This window comes from Hibiscus syriacus, unplaced genomic scaffold (genome assembly GCF_006381635.1).
Source record: "Hibiscus syriacus cultivar Baekdansim isolate YM2019G1 unplaced genomic scaffold, ASM638163v2 tig00110678_pilon, whole genome shotgun sequence".
NCBI lineage: Eukaryota > Viridiplantae > Streptophyta > Magnoliopsida > Malvales > Malvaceae > Hibiscus > Hibiscus syriacus.
The window spans coordinates 2063351-2090153 of NW_024062822.1; the positions used below are offsets into that span (position 1 = coordinate 2063351).

The following is a 26803-nucleotide window of genomic DNA, read 5'->3' on the forward strand; positions in this document are numbered from 1 at the left end:
TAAGTGGGGTTAACTTTTGACATCAAATTCTTACCATTTGAGTCCCACCTACATCAATGTACACAAATTCTAAACCGACCTTTAAAGGGCATTGTACGAGATTGAGGTTGAGTCTCGCCTCTCTCTTCCGCACCACCAATTCTTCAGAGCTTGATATGCAATCATTTTAAAAATGATTTCATCCAATATATTTTTCATGACCTGTGCAACTTCTTTTACAATTGAATTCACATGTTAATATCTATTCAGGACAATATGCGTTCTCATTTATTTATCGCGTTATATTTTTTAAATACATATTATAAACATTATAAAAAAAATAATCCCACGTAAAATATATTAATTAATTGGACTAAAAATGTGAAACTGGCGTAGCCACAAGACTTTGGAAAGAGGCGAACCCAACCCAAGGATCGAACACACTGGGCTAGTTTTAGCAGATCAATAAAGAGATGTTAAACAAGGGGCCGAAGCCCGATCCCCTCTCTAAACTAAACTTATCACATATATAAATTATGAATAGTGATTCACCTACACTAATCTAAAGTTGAATTTTACACATCTTCAAAAATTTATTTTTGATTAATATTTTAATAAATCAACCAATCAATTCATGTTTTTAACGTAGATTACATATATTATATTTTAAATAAATTAAAAACATGTAATAATTAATAATAATACGGTAATATAATATTATGTTTATTTAATTTATCATAATATAATTATATTTAAAAATAATAATGATAATTTACTAACATGACAATATTGACATAATATATCATACCAATTTTTATTATTGTGATTTCACTTACTCGATATTATAACATTTTAGTATCAAGCATTGGATGTTAATTAATTAATATTTTTTATTTAAATAAGAGGTATTTTAATAAAATTAATAAAATAATATTTGTCGTAATCATACTTCGAGTGGATCAAGAATCGGGTTTCGACTTAATTTGATGTGATGGATTCTCCACCGATCATTTTAATTTGGTTGATCGGATACCATAACTTACCGTTGTCTGATCTATAACTTACCAGAAATTTGTCAGATTCGGGAGTCGATTACAGTCAGGGAAAGATTAGCACCCATGTACTGTCTTTTCGGTACCAATTTGATTTCCCAATTGTCTTAATTGGGAAAATTAAAAGTTAAATTAAAATTTAAAAGTTCGATCCGGATTACTTACCTTTGACGAATTTTAGAATAGCCTAAAAATGTGAAATCGATGTTAAACAACAAATAAATAAAATAAAATAAAATCAAAGTATTAAATTAAAAATATGAAAATATTAATGGGGATTAAATTGAAAATAATTGAAATTTAGGGGTTAATTTGATGCTAGAAGTGAACTACAAAAAAAAAGTTAAGAGCCAATTTGTAAAATGTGGAAAATATAAATAGGGACCGAATTGAATTAATTCAAAATTCACGGGCAAATTTACAACAAATGACCAAAATGAATTACGCATAAAAATAGTAGGGACCGCAGAAATAATTTAACTATTTTATATTTGCACAGTGGTCGTCCCTATATAAAGCCCTTAAAACCCAAAAAAAAAACTCATTTTCACTCATTTCTCAAAAAAAATCTAAAAGCTCTCTCAAATACTCTCCATCCCCACCTAGTCGGCCACCCGCCGGCTCTTAGAGAGTCACTGTCGCTCGCCGCTATGGCCACCGGTGGCCGAAAAACTCAAACCTATCCCCCAAAACTTCCTCTCAACTCCCCGAAACCATATCCATCCTCAAAATATTCAAAAAAAACCCCAAGCATATATCTACGCTAAAAGTTTAGGCCTTTACCTTTTCCGATGATGACGCTTCGGGTCCTAGCAATGACCTTCCTCCGAGACAAAAACAGACGCTAGCTTTGATATTTTTTCGTGATCCTCATTACTATTTTCGAATATTTTTTGTTGGATTTTTTTTCTTTATTGTGCGATATTTCTCGTTGTTTTGCTTGATTTCTCGTTGTTTTGCTTGGTTTCTCTGTTGATTTTCTTGGTATACTACTTGGGTTTTTTTGTTGTGTTATGTTGGCTTCTCGACGTGCTATTTATATAGCCCCCGTCGGGGCTGTTTCTGATCATTTCGGGGATTGTTTCCCCCGTTTTTTATTTATTCAGGCTTGAGGAGGTTGTTGTTTTGATTCCACTTCGATTTTGCTTCATTTTGTTATTGCTCGTTGTTGGCCGAAAATCACGAGACATATTCGCTGTGATTTGCTTCGCCAGCCATTATGCGTTGGCCGGACATCAGGCTTGCGGCGCCTTTGCTAAAATGTGTAACTCTAGCCCCTGCTGGGGTCAGGCAGACGGGCTTGGGTCTTACCGGGCTTACTGGGTCAGGCTTGCTTCGGTTGTGCTTCACTCTGGACCAGTTGGACTTGGACTTTACCTTTGACTTGGACCCGGATTTGGACTGGGATGGACTTTGTTGGACTAGGTTTGGACCTATAGATAAACCAAAAAATAATAATAATATAATATAATATAATATAATATTATATTATATTATATTATATAAAATAATAAATAATACTATAAATAATATATAATATAATAAATAATACGTACACTATATTTATTTTAAAAACTATACAATATATATTATATTTTCAAAAACTATATAATATGTTTTCAAAAATTATATATATTATATATGTTTTTAAAAACTATTTTCAAAAACTGTAATAATATTATATATATATATATATATATATATATATTTAAATTATTTTGTATATATTATATACTGTATAATAATATAAATACTGTAATAAAAACCTTTGATATCCCGTATAAAAATAGGTGTCTACAATATTGTTTTATTCCTTTTTTATCTAAATGACACAAAAAAAAATTTAATTTTGAGAATGATCCAATTTTAATCACATAAAACAAAAGTGTTGCTATGTAGCAACACCTTATTGAAAGCATTCCCACGTGAAAATACCTTTGATTTATATGAATAAGGCGGTGAAAGGTGATTCCACCTTGTCACGCCTTCCATTAATATCGCCCCTGTGGTCGCACTTTCCATTAAAATCACCCCTGTGGTGAAAAACACGTTTTATTAAATGCACCTTTCTAAATTAAAAAAAAAACAAACTACAGACACTATTTAATTTGAAACTATGATTTAAAAAGATAATTGGAGTTAGTTTGTATAGATAAAACTACAGTGTTAGCCTCTGTTTCTTAATAATGTGATATTCGAGAGATAGAAAAGGTATTTAAGTATACCTTTCTAGTTTCAGATCTTAAATCTCATACTGAAAAGAGATAAAAACTAACAATTAAGTTTTGTCTATATACACTAACATCAATATCATTTCAAGTCATAGAATCAAATTACTACTTCGATCTTTGAAGTTTAATTTTTTTAATTTTAAAAAATTATAGTTTTCATTATGTGGGAATTATTTTACTAGAAGTTGCGATGATGTGGAAGTGCCTTCTATCACTTTGAGCATGAAAGTAAAAAAGTTTTCACGTGGGAGCATTGTGGTCATATATAGCCAAAATGAATGATATCCTCAAAAATTAAAGATTTATGGGGGCCAATTTAATTTAAAAAGAATAATTTATTTCAATAATTTTGTTGGTTATTTTATTTTAAAATAAAACATTAGGGTTAAGGGTTTAAACAAAAGAATATACACTAATATGGTTATTTGATCAAACATTAAAAAGTTAAATTTAATATTATGTATTTTAAAATTTAAAATTTGACAGACTAATATTATTTTCATAAATAATTAAGAGTGTAAACACTAAATCAATAAATAATTTTTAGTAAAAAAAAGTATACTTTCATAGCAGGATTAAAAAATCCCACCTGCTCCGTTTTTATATATTTTAACTACATTATGCAACACTTTTAAACCTAGATAACTTTCTAAAAACTTAAAGAGGTCATGAATAATATTCCATTTGTTATTTATAATACGTAAGATATATTTACCAAAATATCCTTGAGTTGATTTTTTCATGCAATTACGTGGACCCCACACCAGTCCTCAAGTTTGTCCATAAATACGAGCCCCCTACGCTGCATTTCTTCCCTTTTCTCCTCCTCCTCACCTCCCCCATATAGAATTTTTGGTATATTTTCTTTTATTCCCTGTTATAATTATCGCTAAGTCCTGTTAAAGCCATGCTGTTCACTGATCCGACAACGTTTTGCTCCAATCCGATGGTCGAAAGTAATCCATTTCCGCCACTTGAAAGCGGATGGGATTGCTCCCAACTTTTTCCCACTACCCAATCAGTAGGACCAGTCGGGTCGGGTACCGCTTCAAGCGAAGCAAACCAAACCCACTCCAATTCCAATCCCGGTTTGGATGAACCAAACCAAACTGTTCCCATCATCGACGACCGAAAGCGCAGACGTATGATATCGAACCGGGAATCAGCTAGGAGGTCACGGATGCGTAAACAAAGGCACCTAGAAAACCTAAGGAACCAAGCCAACCAGCTTAGAATCGAGAACCAACAACTGTCCAACCGTTTGAGGTTCCTTTTGTACCACGGCCACCGTGTGAGGACCGACAACCACCGCCTCCGATCCGAATACAGTATGCTCCGACAAAAATTATCGGACATACATCAAATATTGCTTTTCAAGCAACTGCAGCAGTTTCCATCATCTGCATGGCCATGCAATAACGCTACTGCCATGTCCGAACAAACTACACCATTAATCATCTAAGCAGATATATTAAACTCAACAATAACTTCATCAAATCAAAGTTCTCTCCGAAAAAATAAAAGCTAGCTGATCTCTATATCTCTGTCTCTCTCCTCGCTTTCTGTAAATTAAAACTGGGGCTAGGTAAAGAAAATTGGTGGTAACGTGGGTTTTCTTGGTTTTTCCTCTCTTTTTTTCTTCTCTTTTTTTGAGGATGAAGAAACAAGAGTGTTGTAATGTAAAAAAAAAAAAAGATAGTAGTTGTTTGGTTTCTGTTGCCTTATTGAGTAATGTTAGCATTGAAAAGTCGTCTCAAGTTTTAAGCTCCCACTTTACATTTTGCTTTATATTTAATGCAAGAAAGCAAATCATTAATACTTACTTTTGTCTTTTTACATGCAAATAAATCCAAGTGTTGGTACGGTCTCCAAATTAACATTTGATTTTGGGTTTGATTTAGTGACTTTAGTTACTCTATTGAATTTGGAGTATAAAGGACATTTGATTTAATTTAATAAATAAATTTTAATATCGTATTATAATCAAATTATGATTAATGGCACTAATAAATAATATAATTTACATATATCGTAGGATTTATATTTACTCTTTAATAATATTATTTATAAAGTTTCAATATAATTTTTTATTAATAATATAATATTCATAAGTATTGTACCTTATATTTATTGATCCCGTAGGGATGATGGCTTACTTCGTATCCGTTGGACATAAAGTGAAACGGGAGATGCTGAAATTAACAGTCAAGCAGTGGTTTTATTCTGTTTATTTTTACTGGAATATACGTATAGATTATAAATTATTTTTTATTAACCTAAAATAAATACAAATAACTCTAACTATTTAATATTAAATGTTCATATTTCTGATATTTATGGTACTCGAACTTAAATCTAAGGAATGATAATAATTCTTTTCTAGTCGAGATTAGTTCATTGGTGCTATAAACTAGAATTTTAAATAAACTAATTAAAAATAATTTTATAAATTAATCTAATTTAATTTTGGACTCTAAATTCATGACATGTATATAAGCTTGGCCAATAAACAATTGACAAAATGTTCATAAAACGTCATATCTTGCTATTTTAAATCACAGACAAAAAATTTAAGAATATTTTCTTTTTTAGTAAAAGAGAATATTTTCATTTTCTATATACAGAGCCCTAGTTAGTCCTGAGCAGAAAGAGTCCCTGCTTAGGGCCCCAATTAGTTGTAAATAATTAAGGCTATCTTTGACTGTGTAGGGTCTCCAACCAAAAAATATTTTTTTATTATAATATAATTAAAGTTTTTATCTTCAAACGTTATTTAGTCACTCTTGTATTAAAATCAAACAAAAAGTAATGGTTAGAAACATCCGATCAATTAAGTGGAGCCCTCCAAAAAAATAAAATAAAATAGTAATAACTAAATAAAATAAAATAAAATAGAAAGAACCAAATCAATTCTAAATACATCCAACCTAAAAATAAAAGCCTTTATAATATAATTATTATTTTATATAAAGAGTAATTATTTTCTTAGTTTTCCTATACACATTTTTAGTATAATGATGGATTCTCAATAGTTTTTTCCCTTTTGGTCTTTGTACAGGTGTATTTATATATGGTGACCAGTGAACATTATATTAAAAGAACCATTATTGTATTTGGATTATATTTTTAAAGTTCGTATTTTTCTTTTGGCATTTCTCAACATACAAAGGTTATTCATCCATTAAGGTACAAAGATTAAAGGTTACCCAAAACTAAGGTAAAATATATTTTATGAATTTATAATTGAGTTTTGATATTATTTATGTAAATTTTGAATTTTTGTATATTTGTAATTTGTGGTTGTTAATTATGTCTTTTTGATGTTTTATTTTCATAAGTATGATAGTGTAGGTGAGAGTGTATTACACCATCGATTAATTTATCTAAAAGCAAGGCAAAACTTCAACGACGAGGACTCAGGTGCTCGTAGAAATTGTTTTATGTAGTAGTTGAGTGTTCAATATTTTTTTAATGTTTTTTATTTGAAATTTGATTTATTTATTAGATAGTTTGTTAAGTTTAATAAAAACTATAATTTATAAATAAAATAATTTATTTTTATATATTCTTAGAATTTTTTAATATTTATTATTAGATACCCAATTTTTAAATGCACTCTGAACCACCAAAATTTCATAAGCAAACTTGTGTGTAAAGATAGAAAACAACTCTCAGTTCCCTTTTTCCATTGCGTTAGGACCTTTTTTTTTTAATGAAAATGGTAAACTACATATTCATTAAAGTTTGATTAAATATTTAACAAAATTTAAGGTTTAATGTCTTTCAAAAAATCAATTTTAATAAATAATAATTAATTGATTTATAAAAAAGAATTTAACGCAGGATTTTGTTTGAAGAATGAAAGTATTATTACAAAAGTTTAGTTTTATTTTAAAAAATAAAGTTTAATTCTTAATGTTTCTATTCATTAAATTATTATTCTAGTTATCAAAATAAAACTTTGAAAAATATTTTTATTAACTTTTTATTAAAATTATTTTTAGGGTTTAAATTAAGTTAGAGTAATTGTAAATTTATCTTTAATACAAAAGCACAATGCCAAAAATCAATCAAAGTGAGGTAAAATAACAAATTTCGATCTTCAACTAAAGTATAGTGACAAGTCCATTAACTTTTTTAAAAAAAAAAAACCAGCTATAATATTATTGACATCATAAAATGTTGTTACATTAAGTAATGGATATTCCTCGCATATTATTTTCCTAAAACATACAGTTTTTTTAATTAATATTATTGACATCAAAATAGTTTTAATTAAAAAAAACTTTCGGGTTGTTAACTTTTGTTCGGTATGAAGATATTGATTAGGTCGTTACTTTGTCATATTATATCCGATATTAGGTACATGCTTTTTTTGTTATATTCATTTTAGGCTTTTAGCTATAATTTAATTTAATGAGACAACAAGATATTGGAAAGTTGAATCTTAATTTGTGGATCCCTGAGTTTGATTTTGTTTGTCTGTTTTTTATTATGTTTTATAATATATATTTTTTAATACTTGCAATTATTTTTGTACATTTTAAAAATAAAAGCAAATGGTTTTATTAAAAAATAGCAATGAATGTTTATAACTATAACCATGAATTAAACATATAATTAGAATATTTTCATATAACATCGAAACAAAAAAACTATTCACGTACGGTCATACAATGATTATATAGTAAAAAAAGTTAAAATTCAACTAAAAATATTGAAGAAATATATATAAGAACAGATCTGATTGCACAAATAAATGAACCACTAAAAAGAATCAAATTACCAAAATATCACCAATAAATTATAAATCAAAATCGAACGACGTGAGGAAACTATCCACAAATGTAACCACATATCCAAATCCAATCGAAAGATCCAAATCCAATCGAAAGATCCAAAACAAGGAAGATCAATAATTCTTACTTTTTAAAAAAAATTAATAAAAAATAATTCTATCTTTGTGACAAGTTTTTCTTCGTCTTTATGACATGTTTTTCGTATTCTTTCTATGTCCTTTGGGGTTAATATTTGATAAAGATGATACTTATTTGTAATCATCCTGATCTTCTATGCTTTGGATCATCGGATTGAATTTGAATATGTAGTTTTGTGTTTGTGGATAGTTTCTTACGACGCTTGATTTTGATTTACGATTCTTGATGGTCTTTCAATAGCTTAATTCCTTTTTGTGGTTCATTTATCGAGCAGTCATATTTGTTCACATCTATTCATTGTTTGAGTCTTTTGTTAAGATTTTAACCTTTTTCATGTATGATCCTTATATGATCTAAAGTGTATGTTTTTTTGTTCCAATGTTATATGATAAGGTCCAAATTATATATTTAGTTTATGATGTTAATTGTAAATTCTTATTATAATGTTGGATATTTTCATATTTTAATAAGATTAACAACTTCTATTAAAAAATATGTAACACAATAAAAATGATGTAAACACATGAGTAACTTATTAAAATTCATATAAAATAAATTATTAATACATTAACATTTAATAAAATATATGATATTTAAATAAGTCTGTTTGAATACTATCGTACAATTGTATGAAAATATAATAATATTTTTAATAATTACACGTGAGTATAATTGCAAGAAGTTTTACTTTTTTAAATATATTTGACTAACAAGAAATAATTACATTTTTATTTCTCATTTTATAATTGGTAATACAAATAATAATTAAAAATTTAAATTTAAATTTTAAATAATATTATTATGAAATCATCCTAGTGAGTGTGGGTAAAATCTACTCATATAATGTTTGAAAATATAATTATTATTTAATAATTTCATGTGAGTATAATTACAATAAATTTTAATTTTTTAAATATATTTGACTAACAATAAATAATTACATTTTAATTTCTCATTTTATAATTGGTAACACAAATAATAATTAAAAAAATTATTTAAATTATAAATAATATTTTTATGAAATCATCCTTATGTGTTGTGGGTAAAATCTACTCATATAATGTAAAAAAATCACATTAATTATAGATCATTTGATAATTATGGATGGTTATTCACAAGTATAGGGGCTCAAAAAAAATTAAGCTCTTTCTTTGGTTAGTCTACTGGGGACGTGTAATGACGAATGCTGAACGCATGCGTCGACATCTAACGACGGATAGCAGCTGCCCGGTTTGCTTTGCACCGGTTGAGGACATCAACCAACTGCTTCGACAGTGTCCTTCGGCTTTAACAGTTTGGGCTGCAGGAATTTATTGGGATGGATTTACGCTCATGGCTGAAAACAAACCTTGGGGATGCAACGAGTTTTGCTCGACTACATGAGAACTGGGATATTCTATTCGGAACACTCATTTGTAATATTTGGTTAAGTCGAAACACCATTGTTTTGGATAGATAGCCGGAAGATAGTAGATCGGTAACTGAACGAGGAAAACAGCTGATGGAGAATACAATCCGAGCAAGTCTGTTAGGTTCGGTAAATCGCCAGCCTCAACTCAACTGTGGTATTGGAAGAGAATTTGGAAGAGAAAGATGAACAAGACCAACTAGTGGATGGGCGAAGGTGAACACGGATGGTGCAAGGAACCGGGAACGGGACTTTCTAGCTGTGGAGGGGTTATTCGAAACCATGAAGGGGAATGGAAAATGGGTGTTGCTAAATTTATCGGAATATGTTCGGTTCTTGAAGCGGAGCTTTGGGGAGCTTTCATAAGACTCTTATGTGCATGGGAGCTACAGAAAACTCAGATTATACTGGAATTAAATAGTGTGGAGGCATTGGATCTTATTGCAGCAGCTTCGACAGATGGAAATAAGATTACCCTTTTGAATTACATCGCTGCATTATTGCGGCGCGATTGGAGGTACAACTACGGTATGGATCTCGAAACGGAAATAAGGTAGCAGATTTGTTGGCGAAGATGGCGGATGACAATACCTATGATTGCCTCAAGTTTATCAGCCCCCGATGGAGGTTTATACAGCTTTACGTGAAGATGATAGCAGCACTGTGTGTGCTTAGGTGTCTGTAATTTGCTCTTTCTTTACCAACAAAAATTATAGATCATTTGATAAATGTAAATAATGACTTTTTTGCATTTATTTTTTTCTGTTAATTTTTTTTTTTAAAAAAGGAACATGAGTAGGGCATCAAGCTGGAAACTTGTCTCTTCCTTTCTTCACTTGCAAGTTATTAAGACCCTTCAACTTGGCTTTTCCATGCCAAAGTAGGTACTAGCCACATTTATTAATTATTGAAAAATTATTCGTTTTGATGCCTACCTCTACAGTTATAAAAAGCTCCTTCATTAATTAACTTAATTAATTGCATAAGATGAGATGTGAGTTTTTTTTTTGGCTTGATCTTGTTTGTTTTGATAGATTTTTCAAAGATTTCAAGCACCTCACTTTTTTCCCCTCCAGTTCCAAGACTTCACCTAAATTAATTTGGATCGATCGCACACCTGATTTTGATGGGTGAGTCTTCCAGTAGAGATTTTCTGCATACATAACCTGAAACCTTGCTTAAGCGATATCAAGCTGCTTATCACTTGAAACAACCCGAGATACCCTACCTTTTTGTTAAAGTAATGGTTGAAGTTGAGAATTATAAAAATTGCTTTTTAATAGACAAATTGATGGTCCAAAAATTTCGATCTGATTTTTAAAATATATAATAGTTTTATTTTTATATTAAATTCAATGCTCAATCTTTTAAAAGGAATCAAAGTATTTTAAAAATATTTTTTTTGTTAAATTGGAGAATTATCTTTGATGAAGAAATACAAAACAGAACATGAAGAGAAAAAATGTGTTGTAAAGAAAGAATCTTGTTTGAGAAATGATTGAAGTTATGTTGAGGAAGTTCCTCAGAAGCCGGAACTTAATTTATTTTCCAGTCAAATGATGAATCAATCCCTTTGCCGACCCCTAAAAAGTTTCACCTATATATCGCAACTGAAATTAAATTTATTCATCATACAATCCTTATTTCTTTTACAATTATAAAATTTAAAAGGAATGCTTTACATCAGATCACCCCAAATATATATATATATTTTTAATTAAACCTAATTTAATCAGATCTTCACTCAATCCCGATCCAATAACTTTATTTTTGTTGATTAAATTTGGTTGTGGTCATAAATAATATGATCACTACTTAGATCGACGGAACAAAAGAAAAGCATAAAATATAATGTCACTTAGCCTCAAGACATCTTGCGCCGTCTATTTAATATTTCCACTAGTGTTGAATGTTGATAGCGCTTTCCACACATCAGAGATGGTACTGGGCGCAGGAAATAAAGTGCACACCTATTTCACTTTTTAAAAGGGTAAATTATAAATTAAATTTCAGTCATTTATATTATAAATTTATTAGTGTATTTTAATTGTTGATTGTTAAAAATGATGGGCATATTGTAATTGTTGATCGTTAAATTTCAGTCATTTATATTATAAATTTATTAGTATATTTAGTTTGCCTTAAACTAAAAAAAGAGAGAATTTTCTCGATAACTTTATGCAATGGGTAAACGATGGGCATGTGTTTTCTTATTAAAGTTTCAATTAGTTTCCTCATATCAAACGGTTCAGCTATGAAAGATTTAAGAACAAAAATGATCCAACAAACTTATTATTAAAGTAATTATAGTATAACAATATTTAAAAATTATGATATTGGTTTATATTTTTAAAGTATTTATTTTTAAAATAATATTAATAATAATTCTATTGTTATGATTTAATTTTAAAGAGAGTTGAAGTGTTTTAGATTAGATTTGTGGATTTTGAAATATTTTATGATGAAACAAATACTAGATTCGTGTTTAGGAGGCTAAAAATGAGTGAACTAAAAATTTTGGGGTCTAGCAACTTTTTTATCTAAAATTTGAATATTAAATTGATATTTTACTCAAAGATTAGTGGTTAAATTAAAAATAAACTCTTTTTACTTATGTGTCACATCATCAAACTAACGAGAATTAATGATTTAGTAATCAAAATATAATAAATTGATAATATAAGTGACTGAAACAAAACTTTTTCAAATTAATAATCAAAAGTAAACAAAACTAATATCGAAGTGAATATCCTTGAAAAAATTATACTGAATGCATTGAGCCATTGATATTGAATAGACTGAGTGTGTTGAAAATACTGCTGAAAACAAAAACACTCCCAACTCGAATCAAACAACTCAGAGTGCTAAAGGTGAAAACACTCCCAACTCGAATCAAACAACTCAGAGTGCTAAAGGTGAAAACACTCCCGACTCCCACCTTCCTTTTAAGGTTGTTGGAAGTATTTTACGCTTAAAGGCCCACAACCATTTAGTCTGGCGCAAAATTACTTTTAATTAATTATTACTTTTTATTTTTATAATTTAGTTTAAATGGCATTTAAATAGTAATTTTATAGGGGGGAAAATTCATTATATTTATATCATACATGAGTTCCATTTAAGTAATGATACGTCGGCAATCAACCCAAGATGTTACTTCCTCCATGACTTTTGGGTTTTATGAACAGTCTAAATTGATAATATCTTTCTAGAGTTTGATAGATGAGATGAAGAATCACTAAAAGCAGATATAAAGGGGAGAACGAGAAGGGCTGCTCCCGAGGATGGAAGAGGATAAGAAATTTGAGGTTTGATCCAAATATTTGTTAAGTTATTTTGAATTAAGATCTAATCTATAAAACTTATAAATTTTCGGATTAATATTGTTATTATACTAATAAACGTCATTATTTTTGATACATGAACCAGAATCTCCTTGCAATGAAATCAACACCTTTTTTTATTGCTATTTCCACGATATCCATGGTCAAGAAAAATTATAAAATTTGAATTCTTCATCAACGCAATGCCTCTATATCTGCATACTTCACCTTCATTTCAGCAAGACTCTAAGTGGATAAACAAGCTCCCGTTGACGACGAATTCCATCTTTGGGAAGTGGTGGGAGATTTGAAAATCTCACCAACTTATCGTCTCTTACATCAGATGATTCCCTGCACGAAACACTAATCTTCTTCCTTATTTCACTTGACAACTTGTCATTCCCCCCACTTTTGGTGCACTCTATATAAGCAGCAAGAAAAGGGTCTCGCTCCGGCCACCTCAACGCTTTCACCGAAGCGCTCCTCTTGAGGAACGGCTGTTTTGAAAACGGAGGCGGAGGAGGAACTTTCTCCTCATGAACCAAAATCTTGGACGTAAGGGCATACGACCCTACACCAATAGGGCAGTAGCTGACCTTGGACGACTTGGAAACCCCTGGCTTGTCCTCCCAAGAAAAGGGTACATTTCCTTGTGAATGAAAACTCATATTTTCCCCCAACACTGATCAATGAATCATTTGCTGGCGTTTCTTATATATATCAACTTTTAAGATTAATTATTTGTCACACAATCAAACAACATATATTTATATCAGAAGAGGGTGAAAATGAAACGTGAAGATTAAGCACAAATTTGCTTTCAAATGAATTTAAACAAGGAAGTTATGAAAGTAAAGAAAAAGGGAAGAAAAGAGAAGAAAAAAGAGATCGTGAAGAGCTTTGTTTGTTAGTTTAACAGCATTGACTTAACCATCCCTTCCGGTGGTTCCATTTTTTGGGTGGGTAAGTTGATGTGCCATTCCGAAACTGATGAAGATTTTTGTTGAATGGGGCTATTGTTCTCTGATCAACTAACTTAAATTTTTTTTCTCTTGTTACATGCTGAATTGGCCCATGAAATTTATTGAATTACTGTAATATGATACTAATTTTCAATGGGAATTGGGACCCAATGAAACATTATTATTTCAAATGCAGGTGAAGCTCTTGAAAAAAAATGACTCGGAAGAATTTAAAGTGATTCGTAAGGAAGCTAGAAATGCCCAGGGTTGGTGCAGCCGCTCACGAGTCTTTCAGGCCAGGATTATATTCGTGGCCTACTATGCCCGATGGTACAGAGGTTGAGCAGACTCCTAAAGGTCCTTCGAGGTTTGGTGCCTCTGAATTACTTCTTGGATTAAATATTGCGGGAATGCCGAGATAAACGAAGCCAACCACATTGGCGGATCTAATTTTTTTTTTTTGGTAAATTACACGCTTACTTACTGAAGTTCAATATCTAAAGTTTATGAGTAAATTAAAAAAAATTAAAAGTACAATTAGTGAAATAGGAGAGAGAATAAAATTAAACGTGTAATTTACCCTTTCTTTTTTAAGTGAGCATACACGTATATTAATAATATAACTTTTTAGGTATATATATAAATAAAAGGGTTAACTACAAATACTATTTTAGTTATTTATTAATGCTTAACCACTAGGCTATCTTTCACTTATATTATTTTCTCTAACTAATATTTAAAATTCTTTGTTCCCAGAAGAAATGTTTGTTTCAAACAAGACAACTCATCTTCTTCGTCGTTCATAGCAGAATGTGGAATTGACTCTAATAAGTTGTTTGAACTAAGATCCAAAATCTCCAGGTTTGAAAGAGGGATAAAGATTCAGGCAGTGGACCATAACAATAATTAAAAGCTAAATCAAACTCCTTCAATCAACTCATATTCTGGAATATATCAATGTGGATTTTACCAGTGAAACTGTTGCTAGACTCATCGAATGATTTCAAAATACTGCAAGAACCAAAGTTACTAGAAACCAACCCAGAGATATTGTAATAAGAGAGATCGATTTCAACAAGATTTGAGCAAGCTTGATTGAGATACAAAGGAATCGCTCCTTGAAAACTGTTTCTATCACTCAATGGTGTCATTTTAAGTTCGGTTCCTCTGGAGATGAGATTGAAACACATGAAAATTATTGTGTAAATGTAATTATTGACTCTAACAAGTTGGTTGAATATAGCAAAAACACTCGTCACCTACATCTCTACAGATTCAACGCAGCATATATAATATCTCAACCAAGTGAATTTGTCATCACTCCCACTCAGTAATTAAGAAGAAAAATACTGCTTTTCTTTTTCTCCATATGACATAATCAGAAATTGATACCAACAGTTTAACCTGTGAAAAGAATCTCCTGACCCTGAAAAGAATCTCCTACAAGTAAGTTAAATCTCTTCATCTTATGTCTCTGCCTTTTAGTTTTCGTATTCTCTTTCGATTCAATGTTGTTTATGTGTTTTTAACTAAGACAATTTGCAGGATGAAGATATATTTCTTTCTGTCATGTAGGGGAAGAACATGGCGATCGTTGTGTGTTGGCTGCTTGGAAATGGCTCCCTCTTTTCCTGGAATAGTATGCTGACAATACAAGATTGCTATTCTTATTTGTTTCCGGTAATGTCACTATCCAATATTTTACATGTTTTTGCTCACTTTTCAAATTATTCCTCATGGTTATGGTATTGTGACGGTGTTTGATGATTATAGAAATGCTCACCTAAAACAATTTGCTGCTGATTTTGTTTCAATCTGCAATAAATGAGCTTCATAAGCCTGTGTCTCGAACAGATTTTGTTGTCAATCTGTGTTCTTTTGTGAAGTAGCAAATATGCAATTCAACATTCTAGCTCATGAATAAATCATTGACATAGATCATGTTGTTTGAGAACCATGTCGATTAGACAGTGTTAATGTCGTCCGGCTTCCATTCAATGTATAAATCTGCACTTGGGTCATTTAGAATACATTTGTAACAGAAACCTAGGGAACTATGTTTTGCTTTCATTAAGCACTGCCACTATGTCAATCTGCTTGCAAAATTTGTACCAAATTTACTGCTGCAGCTAACTTTTCGAATTTTGGGATTTCTTCTTTCCTTCTGTGAAATTCTATATTTTTACAAACAATGCTACTTTATCTTGCTGAGTGCTTCCACTCTCCATAGTTTTTGATGACATCCTCTGATACACTATGAAATTTTCAGCTAAAAGGAAACTGGCCTATTTTAGAAAAGCTAAATTAATATCGAAACGATGAGTTTTAAGTATTATTTGACAGGGAATTGTTAACGCGGACAGTCTGGGAATATAATACAATGGTTCTATGTCTTATAATGTTTTCACGTTTCATTTCAGGCTTTATATCAAGTTACTGTCCTCCTTGTGCTCAACTGCTCAGGCTTGACCATTCTTGGTTTGATGGATGATGGTGACAAGGTGATAGTATTCATTAGGCTCATTTTCTGAAAATGTAGTTCCTTGTAATATATTGTACCAGAATCCATTGTTTTCACTGTTGTTTGAATTGAAGGTGCGTACCTAATGAAAAGAATCAACTGAAGTTGAAGACCAGTGCTCAAAATTGCCATTAGAAAAATGTTTTTTTTTTTATTCTGGTGAACATTTTTTTTAATTGAAATAGAAAGAACCTAGACCAAATTCTAGTGATCAATGTTAAACTATGTTATATTTCATTTTAATTTTATAAAATTTGATTTATTTTCTACATAATTTATATCGTAATTAAAATTTAAATTTATTTATTAGATAATACTATAGGATATTAAATTTGGATAATAAAAAGTAGAAATTGATATATACGAAATCAGTTAACCATAGTTGCATTTGTGCCAACAGAAGTCAGGTTCTTTTGCTGCTTTTTGTGATGTAAACACCACTAATTGAGTAAAGATTTGCCGTGTTTGTAAAGAAAAACATCAATAAATATCATAATATATAGTGGCGTTTGACTAAATAAACGCCATTATAGAGCCTGACCTTTCGCAGCATTTGTAATAAACGTCACTATAGAGATGAACCTTTAACGGCATTTGCAAGAAAAACACCGCTATAGAGCTTGGCATTTCTCAGCGTTTTCTCTTCACAAACGCAACTAACTGTTGCGGCACCGGGTTTAGCAGCGTTTCTTGTAGCGTTTTTACTTGAGCCATGAATATTTTTTGCAGGCTTAAAAAATACTGCTAAAAACATGTTTTGTTGTAGTGATTGCTATTATACGTGGAGTAGCTAGACACTTACCACCTTATGTTTGAGTTATAATCCTCTCCTCTGGTATATCGGTTCGAATTTAGAAAATCATGCAACATTAAAAAAAATATTATGAGGGAGCAGAAGAAGTACAATCCAGTTAAGAAAACTACCTTTATACTATCAAGAATAACTATATACAAACATGATAACATCTTTCTTAAAACAAAAAGATATAGCATTATCTTAGATTCAACTAACGACAATATATAACAGTCAAATGGATCCCTCAGTCATGTAGGGTATTTCACTGTTAAGGAAGATGATGAAAGACAAAAAAGAAAAAAAAGTAGAAAAGAGGGAAGGATATATTAAAAAATTATTTTTCTGAAGTTAATGAGTGGTCAATTTGGTTATAATGTGTCACATCAGTATTCTGTCACCCATGTTAATGAATGTTAACGGCGAAAGACCGATTTGTTATAGATCAATAACGTTAGTCACCAATCTGTTATAAATCGATAGCATTAGTGTCCAATTTGTTTGTTTTAAACATTTAGTGAGAACACAAAAACGTACTTTAACACTAGTGACCATTTATGTAGTTTACTCAAAATATTATCATCATTTTAGTAAGGTTGGATCGGCTGTCAATCAGGCTAGAATATATATTGGGCCTTAAAGATGGACATCATCGTCATTTCCCCTAAACCCAAAAGCCCCATAGATTTAGGGTTTCAGGATTATAAAAAGCAAATAAACTCTTTTCTTCTCGGCCGTTTCTCTTTAGGTCCTCTTCTCTGTTTTCTTCTACTTTGGAAGATCTTAGAAATTTGGTTTAGATGAAGTTATGGCTGTGATGACAGATTTACGTTTCTCAATTCTGAATAAATTTTCTGTTTCTTTAGTTTTTTTTTTTTTAATTTAAGAGCCAAAGAACTCTGTGTGGGCAGCGTTTGTGCGTGTCTGAGCCTTGTTTGTGTTTTCTTTTTAAATTTTGTTGAAGCGGAGGGAATATGGAGATGGCGATGATTATAAAAATAATTCCTCGTTCTGATATTTGCTCAAATTGGGCATGACAGACTCCTTATTACACCCATAGAATCTGAGCTCTCCTCCCTCTTTTTCTTTTTCCAATTTTTATTTCTATTAACATGATCAGTTGTTTATTTAATTTCTTACTTTTGTTTTTTAATATTACGTCGGAAATCTAAGCTTGAGTTTTAAGCTTTCGATTTGTAAATGTTTTGTTTTTGGAACATTTCAATTTTTTCGATCGATTTTGTTACAAAACTCTAAAGTGCATAGTTTTCAGAATTGGATCGGTTAGTGAATCGGTCATACTATCGGTTTATTGGTTTAATCGGTCGAACAGGTTTGACCGGTCGGAAGAACCGGACGACGTCATAATTATTTAAAAAATTAAATAAAAATATCAAAAATATTTAATAAAAAATAATTTTTTATATCACAAGTCATATTCAAAGCAAGTCATAACATATATAAGTTAAAAACTATAAAATCAAGTAAAACAAAATGATTCAAATTAACTACAACATAATATTTAAGGTAAAACATATTAAATATAATTATATAACTATAATTAAAAAATAAATTTGAGGTTAAAAAAATTATAACAAAATGATATTGTTTGGTTTAATTTTTTTTAAAATCAATCCCACTTGACTAAGAAACATAGAAGAGCATCTCAAAAGTTTAAAGAGTAAAAATATGAGAACAAAACAATCTCACATTGCTAAGAAACATAGAAGCACATCATAACTAACTTCTATAAATAATAAAGGTAATTTGGCATTCAAAATCATGTAGCCTTTTAGTAAGCATTGAGTGAATTATTCTTTCACTTCAATCAAGCTCGATTAAGCTCGAATTTTAGGCTTCAATCGAGCTTTTAATTTTTTTTTTGAGTTCAAGTTTCAATATTATATTTCAAGTTTTAGTTTAACTTGATAATTTTTAGCTTGTGAGTTTGAGTTGAGTTGAACTTACTTTTAAAGTTTTCAAGTTCGAGTTGAGCTCAACAATACTCGAGTTCGACTTGGCTCGTTTAACAAACGACATTGTTTGGTTTAATTTTTTTTTAAAAAACAAAAATCTCGGTTTTTCCCGGTTTTCAACCGGTCCGGTTCGAACGGTTTAGCGGTTCTAGTCGGTTCACTAATAGCAGTTCAACCGGTTTAGATTGAACCGGACTAAACAACGATTCCCGATTGAACCGACCGATCCGATCCGATTTTCAAAACAGAGCTAAAGTGAATGTTTTCTTTCGTTTAGTTTATTATATACTTTGTATGTGAGTAATTATTGTTATATATATATATATATCATTCTTAAAATATTGAAAGTTTTTTAATGTATATTATTTTATATTTATATAAAAAATTATTATATTAAATTATTAAATTTGGATATTGTTATTTTCTTAACACATTTTTTTCTTGAAAGATTTAATAAACAATTTGAATGAAAAAACGGGAAGTTCTATCGTGTGACAGTCTTAATAAAATGCTAATGAAAGGTTTTGTTATTTTTTTAATAAAACCATTAAAAATTACCCAAAACATTAATGTTTTTTAATATTTCCGGTAAAGTGTCCAATAATAACAAAATCGATAGAAAAAAATAATGTTTTAGGTATCGATTTACCGGATATGTTTACAAAATTGGTAAAATACCCAATAATAACAAAATCAGTAGAAATAATAATGTTTTCGGTAAAACAAATTACCAATTTTGTTAAAAAAATAATTACAAAATTAGTAGCGTTTTTCCTTAGTTGTATATTAAGGTTGTCTAAAAAAAAAAATTACAAAATTTATAGTGTTTTTCCGTAGTCGTATATTAAGGTTGTCGCATGAGACTTTCCTTGAAAAATCTAATTACATGATTGCATTAAATCAAGGTTTTGAATGCATTTTAAGATTTTTTATTAATTTGAGTAAGTATGAGATAATATATATTTAAATATATATTTAAAATTATATATAAGTTTAGGAAAATTGTGTATTTGTGTTATTCGATATATTCTTTGTAAATTTTTAGTATCAATCATTTTTAATTTCAACATACCAATGTTGTGATTCATGGACTTAGTAATGATCTAATCGGGCACTTGCAAAACGAATCGAAATAAGCAATCAACAAGTCAAAGCCCACATACTCAGATTATTAATCCAGCACTCCTAAAGTGATGGTAGTCGGTGCGACCTCTATGTTTTTCTTCATTTGATCTCTTAAATTTTAATCTTTGTCAGTTAATTATTATTAAAATTTAATATGTTGACTGAGATAAGATAATTTTTTATTTTAAATCTAATTTTAACTTGAATTCAATTATTATTCTCCTAAATTTTGAATGCCCACCATAATTCAATATTTAGAGAAAAAAATTTAGTCTTTCAGGGTCGAGTTAGGTTAGTATCTATCGAATTCGAATCTTATGTTCATCCCTTAAGTTCTAAATTGAGTTAGTGTCATTATCAATTAGACATTAGTTTAATTGAGACAATAAAATGACCTTTTCAAAATTATATTAAATGAGATGACTATCCAGCTCAGTTGGTAGAGTACAAGGTTTTTAACCTTGAGGTCGTGGGATCGAGTCTCACGGAGAGCATTTCATAATTTGGAGGTCTTCTACGAAAGCTGCTCTCAACCTGGTGTTGGGGGCAGCCTACTATCTTACCTCATTTTACCCCATTATATATGGGAACAAGGGACAACAAAAAAAAATTAAATAAAATGTTACCCCATTAGATGGTACTTTATTCTTTTACTAATATATTTTTTTGGATGCAATGTCTATAATCTTCAGATATTATCCCACCCCACGAATGGAGGATAATATCGAATAAACACACTTAAAATTATATATTTTTTAATTTATGAATAAAACCATGGCAACTTAATTAAGACTTAATAAAAAAATATATAATGTTTAAATAAAACAATTGAAAAATCATACATCCAATGACACACCTATTTTTTAATACAAAATTATAACTTGACCACTCCACTTACAATTTTTCTTTGCATAATTTATAAATATATTTTGTATAAATGTTGTGTTATTATATAAATTGACACCTGAATTTAAAAATATTTCTTAGTTTGATACGTAATATTTTTCTCAAATTAGTAATTGAATTTGGAAAGAGTTCTCATATTGGTATATAATCTTAGAAAACTTCTGAAATTCATGCATGGTTTTGATGTATCATTTCAATAATCAATCAAGTTATGATATATGACATTTAATGATGTGTCATTTTGACCGATTAATACTACATTAACAACATCATTTGGTGTGGGAGGCCAAGTTAACACGAGTATCGATTTAAGAAAAAGATTCAAATATTAGTTCAATTTTTTTTCCAAATTAATATATCAAATTGTGTAAGAAGTTAAAAATATTTTATTTGCGTGATCATAGGTGTGACAAAATCCAATATATATTATGTTTGGTTTGCTTAACGTGAAAGAGAAGTGTTGTGTTAAATAATATTTGTTTCTCAAGATGGTGGAGGATGAATGACAAATGTTAATGAATCAAAGTGTTTAGATGTATAAAATTGCGATGTCAATAGTCTCCTTTTTCTTGTGTTTGCTATAAATTAAAACATACCTTTTATTTGTTAATGAACTACTTAGTATCTTACCTTAACATCTTTAATTTTTAAATTTCTTTTTTAGTTATCTTTTATACTTCGTATATGATACTATTTTATTTAGTCCCTTAACTATTAGAAGTTACAAAATTATCCCTTAATTATTAGAAGTTACAAAATTGTCCCTCGACTATAGGGAGTTACTTTGTTGAGTCCCTTAATTATTAAAGGTTATAAAATGGTCACTCAATTATTCATTATGTTCCGAACTCATCCTTTTTCATTAAAAAATTAATAGTCATATGAGTTGGACGTTAACATGCTGACTGAGACATGATAATCGTTTGAGATTATGAGATCATATTTTATCATATCTCAGTCAACATATTAAAGTACAGCTCAGATTACCGTCAAATTTTTAAATGAAAAAGACGAGTTTGGGATTTATGTTATTTTAGTTCTTGGTATTATATTTTCTAGTCTTCTATTTTATGTAATTTTATTTTATATTTATCATATAAATATTAATGATTTTATACATTTTCTAATCTTTTAATTACAATTTACATTCTATGATTTAAGTTAATATTTTAGGGATTTGATTTTATCAATTAAGATTTTTTTGTAGGGTTGCATGATTATGCTTTAAGGTTAAGATTTTAAGTTAACGTTTTACGGTTTATAAGGTTTAACATTTATGGTATAGGTTAATATTATAGGGTCTAATGAATTAGAGTTGGTGTTTAGGGTTTTAATTGTCGACACTCGATATTTTTGTCCCGTTATTATTAAGTTATTATTATATTATTATTATTATTTAAGATTACTAACATAATATTTTTATTTACAGATTCGACCCAAATACCCCAAACCCAAATTACAGTCCAGCAAACCTAAGGATGAAAACCCAACACCAACTAGGGTTTCATCATGTAGCTTCAGCCGCCACTTCATCTCAGCCGCACGATCAAGTTGGAGATGGACGGTCTAGATCAACCCTCAGTTAAGATTTCCCCCTTGGATGTTGTCGTCGCCTTGCAAGAGCCGTCCGATCTGGACCCATCCAACGGTCCAGATTGAGCCCAGGCCACCGAATCTGGCACCATCACAGTCTTCTCCACCAACTGACAACTGGATTCACAAGTCAAACATCAATACCAAGACAAACCCGTGATTTCAATCTATTTTTTACTTCACTCATGATGTTTCAGAAAAAACAAGAAAAAAGAAAGTAAAATCCTGTTGAGTTAATCGATTGACGAATATGGCCAAGAGGGGGTGAATTGGTAATTAAAATTTTGGTGGAAGCTTTTGCAGAAAATTGAAAGAAATTTGCACAGCGATTTAGAGTGGTTCGACTTTCTCAACCAAAGTCTACGTCCACTACCTTAGCTATCCACACTAAGGATTTTCCACAAATTCACTAATTTGTCTTTCTTTTGAGGACAAAGAGTAACCTTACAAACCCTCAAGAATTATACCCCAAATTCTTGAGAACACTCTCTCCCAAAGAGAACAATACAAATTTGCAAACTTACAAGGAAATCCTCACAAGGTAGATTGTTTGCACAATTCTAGAACAAAGAAAAGAACACTCAAGAATGAATACAATTGAGCACAATAAGTGTTCTTGAAAGAAAAATGAATATTGAATGAAAAACAGGCTTGAAATGCTCAAACTTGAGGTTTGATGCTTTCTCTTTGATTCTCTCTTGATTCTAGTTGCTTGATGTTTCTTGTTTTTTATCAATGGCTTCTAAGCATGCTTAAATACACCTTGAATTACTTCTGAACGTTGGGGATCATTAATGAAGTTTTTGGAGCCGTTTAAGTGTGAAAACAATTAATATTTCTGCTTGGAGCGTGGGGGGAATCGGTACCCCTAATGGGGAATCGATTCCCTAAGTGTAAAATTCAAATATTTCGACCGTTGAACAGTGGGGGGAATCGGTACCCCCTGGGCGGAATCGATTCCCTCCGAGCATACTGGAATTCTTAGAGCCAAACCATTCAGGGGGAATCGGTACCCCCTTAGGGGGGAATCGATTCCCACTGAGCAATCTGGAATTTTTGGCTTTGAAATGGTTCAAAATATTTTGTAAAATCGTTTTGAAATTATTTTAAGATTAAAACTTAATTTTACACTTGAGTAAGGATTAAAAATGACATTTGAAAGATTTGGAGTAATATTTTGATATTCGAATAATTATATCGAATATACTTAGAAAATCTTTTTGGAAAATCTTAAAATTTATTTAACTTAATTTATTATATCAAAATATCAAAATGTTTTCAACAAAACCTATTGTAGAATCGGTTATATAACCTGAACGAAAAAATGTAAAGAGGGGGACTCCCAGATTCGAAAAGCAATAAAAATAACAGAGTTATTTTCAAGGTATATTTTAGTTTCGAAAACATACAAATAAACTCTTTGCATACAATATATATATATATATATATATATATATATATATATATATATATATATATATATATGCGAGTCTAAAAGAGGGTCGATCAGTAGCTTACTTGAGTCGGAGGGAGCCTTCATGGTGGTCAGAGTTCAAGAAAACCGAATAGTCGGGGTTAGATTTGTGGTTGTTTGGGTTTGTTTAGGGAGTTTTTAGGTTTAGTTTGGTGCCTAGGGTAGTAGATCTAGGCGTTGGGATCTTTTTGGGTGAATTTTGGGGCTCCGGCCACCACACAAGGTGGCCGGAATGACGGCCGAACGACAAGTTGGGTTGGCCAGGGAGTGTCCGGCCGAAGATTGAGAGAACTTCTCTCATTTTTTTAAAAACCAAGTGAAAATGAAACAAAAAAAAAAGATAAAATGGTGGTATATATAGGCTAATTTAATGGTATAATTGCATCTTAAATGACTCTAATTTTAGCGTGTTTTACAAAATAGTCACTAGTAGGGACCAATTTCATTATTTTTCCATTTTTCTCTATGTTTTATAATTTTTGATTTAATCATAGTTTAATCCCCTACATTCACCTCGTATTTGCACTTTGGTCATCGATTTTGCAGTTTTTATATTTCAGTTTCGAAATTATTGTCCTGATTGTGTAATTTTTATTCTTATTTCATTAATATTGGCTGAGATAAATAATTGGTAAAATTATATCTTTAATATTCAGCATTGGATCCCTTTAACTTTAGTGATAGAATTACTTTTTAGGTAGTATTGATCATTGTTCCCTATGATTAAAGTAATATTCTTTTAATTATATGATATGTTTGTTTATTAACTCACGTTGGTGGTGTCTTATATATATTTTATGTATGATTACTTTACCTTTATATTATATATTAAAAGTTGGTAATTCTCATAATATATTTTATGCCATTTACTTTGTAGTTTGTAAACATATACGGTATATAACATATTTTTGTAAGCATATATATATATTATATTATTTAAGTGTATTATATAAATATATATATATATATATATTATATAGTATGTAGAATGTATATTTATTTTATTATCCATATTATGTAATATATATATTATAGCATATATAACATGCGTAACACTTATATGTATATACTATAATTATTTTTATTAATTTACATAAATATATATATATATATATATATATATATATATATATATATATATATAATTTATGCATATTATTTTTATTAAACATCAAGTATATATATATATATATATATATATATATATATATATATATATATATATATATTTGTTGTTTGATATTTAGTAGTACAAAATCACCACTTTTGTTTGTTTAAGATATAGTAGTTTGTTTTTTATTATAATATATATAATTATTATAATATTTTCCCCACTTATTTCCTTAATTTAAGCTATAGTGGTTTAGTTTTTTATTGATTATAATAATATATGGAATCATTGTAATGTTTGTTTCTTCACTCTACTAATGTAAGCTACGTATGATGTTTAATTTCTTAATAATATATATGTAATCATTATACTATTTGTTTCCCACTAGTTTCCCTAATTTAAGCTTTGATTTGTTTGATTTAATATACTTTCTTATCATGATATTTTCTTTATTATAATTTATTGTCCATAATTTGTTTTAATTTAAGGGTCACGTTTCTTTCATTTGTTTTTTTATGTTCACATGATGATTCCTTATTATGTTTTGATGCATGTGTCTCATTTTTATTTATCTTTAATTAAATATTTTTGATGTATTTTCATTTTCATTTAAATACATTTATGTGTACATATGTTTTGCATGACATTTTAATTAATTTACATGATAGCCTCATAAGCATCCCTTGACTCTAATCGAAATAAATTGACTAAGGGTGATATTCGATCATTTTAAAATTATCGAAAGAAATTTTCTAATACGTGAATATTTAATCCATTTTAATGTACAGCATTAAACTTTAATACTAGAACTTACATTTTAGATTTGAGCCCTTAAGTTCCTTAATTTTCATAATTTGACACTTTAAGTTAGAATAAGCCTTAATTTACTTTTAGTTTAATTAGGACAAATAAAATTTTGTTTGATTGCATTGTTTTTTTACAAATCTAAGGCATTGTTCACTTATTAAGGAATTAATAGTATATCTCCCGCGATCGTGCTCAGGGGGTGACTACTGGTAATTCTTTGAATAAGTCGACATTCGTTTCAAAATCATATCATGTTTTCTAAAAATGAGGTAATATGCGGTTATTAGGCACAATAGTTGATCTCCCACATTTATGGGCGAATGCTATCGGTCTCGATAAACGAATACCCTTTTCAACTTTGCATCCTTAATTATTTTTAAATTAAATAAAGATCGAACTCCAAATTTCTAATTTTAAATATAGGGTAATCAACTAGGTACCAATTTTTAGGCGCTTGTGGGAGGTGTTAATCCTCCCCCACGCGTAACCGACTCCCGAACCTGATTTTTGGATTTTTGCAGACCTCAAAACTCGATATTTTAATAAAAATAAAATGTTTTATTAAAATCATCTGGTTTTTATGGTGTTCCAATCGCACCTCAAAT

At 29.7% G+C, this 26803-nt stretch overlaps 1 protein-coding gene and 1 non-coding gene across 2 annotated transcripts; both read left to right on the plus strand.

Annotated features, from left to right (window-relative positions):
• The first annotated feature begins 3934 nt into the window (after nucleotides 1-3934).
• Nucleotides 3935-5084, plus strand: LOC120138089 (basic leucine zipper 4-like). Its single transcript, XM_039153684.1, has one exon. It carries the CDS (start codon nucleotides 4170-4172, stop codon nucleotides 4722-4724), a length of 555 nt encoding a protein of 184 aa, XP_039009615.1. The 5' UTR covers nucleotides 3935-4169; the 3' UTR covers nucleotides 4725-5084.
• A 13099-nt stretch (nucleotides 5085-18183) lies between these two features.
• On the plus strand, nucleotides 18184-18279 carry LOC120138253. The gene has a single exon (XR_005517507.1). It is a non-coding gene; the product is annotated as a small nucleolar RNA snoR8a (small nucleolar RNA).
• The last annotated feature ends 8524 nt before the right edge of the window (nucleotides 18280-26803 follow it).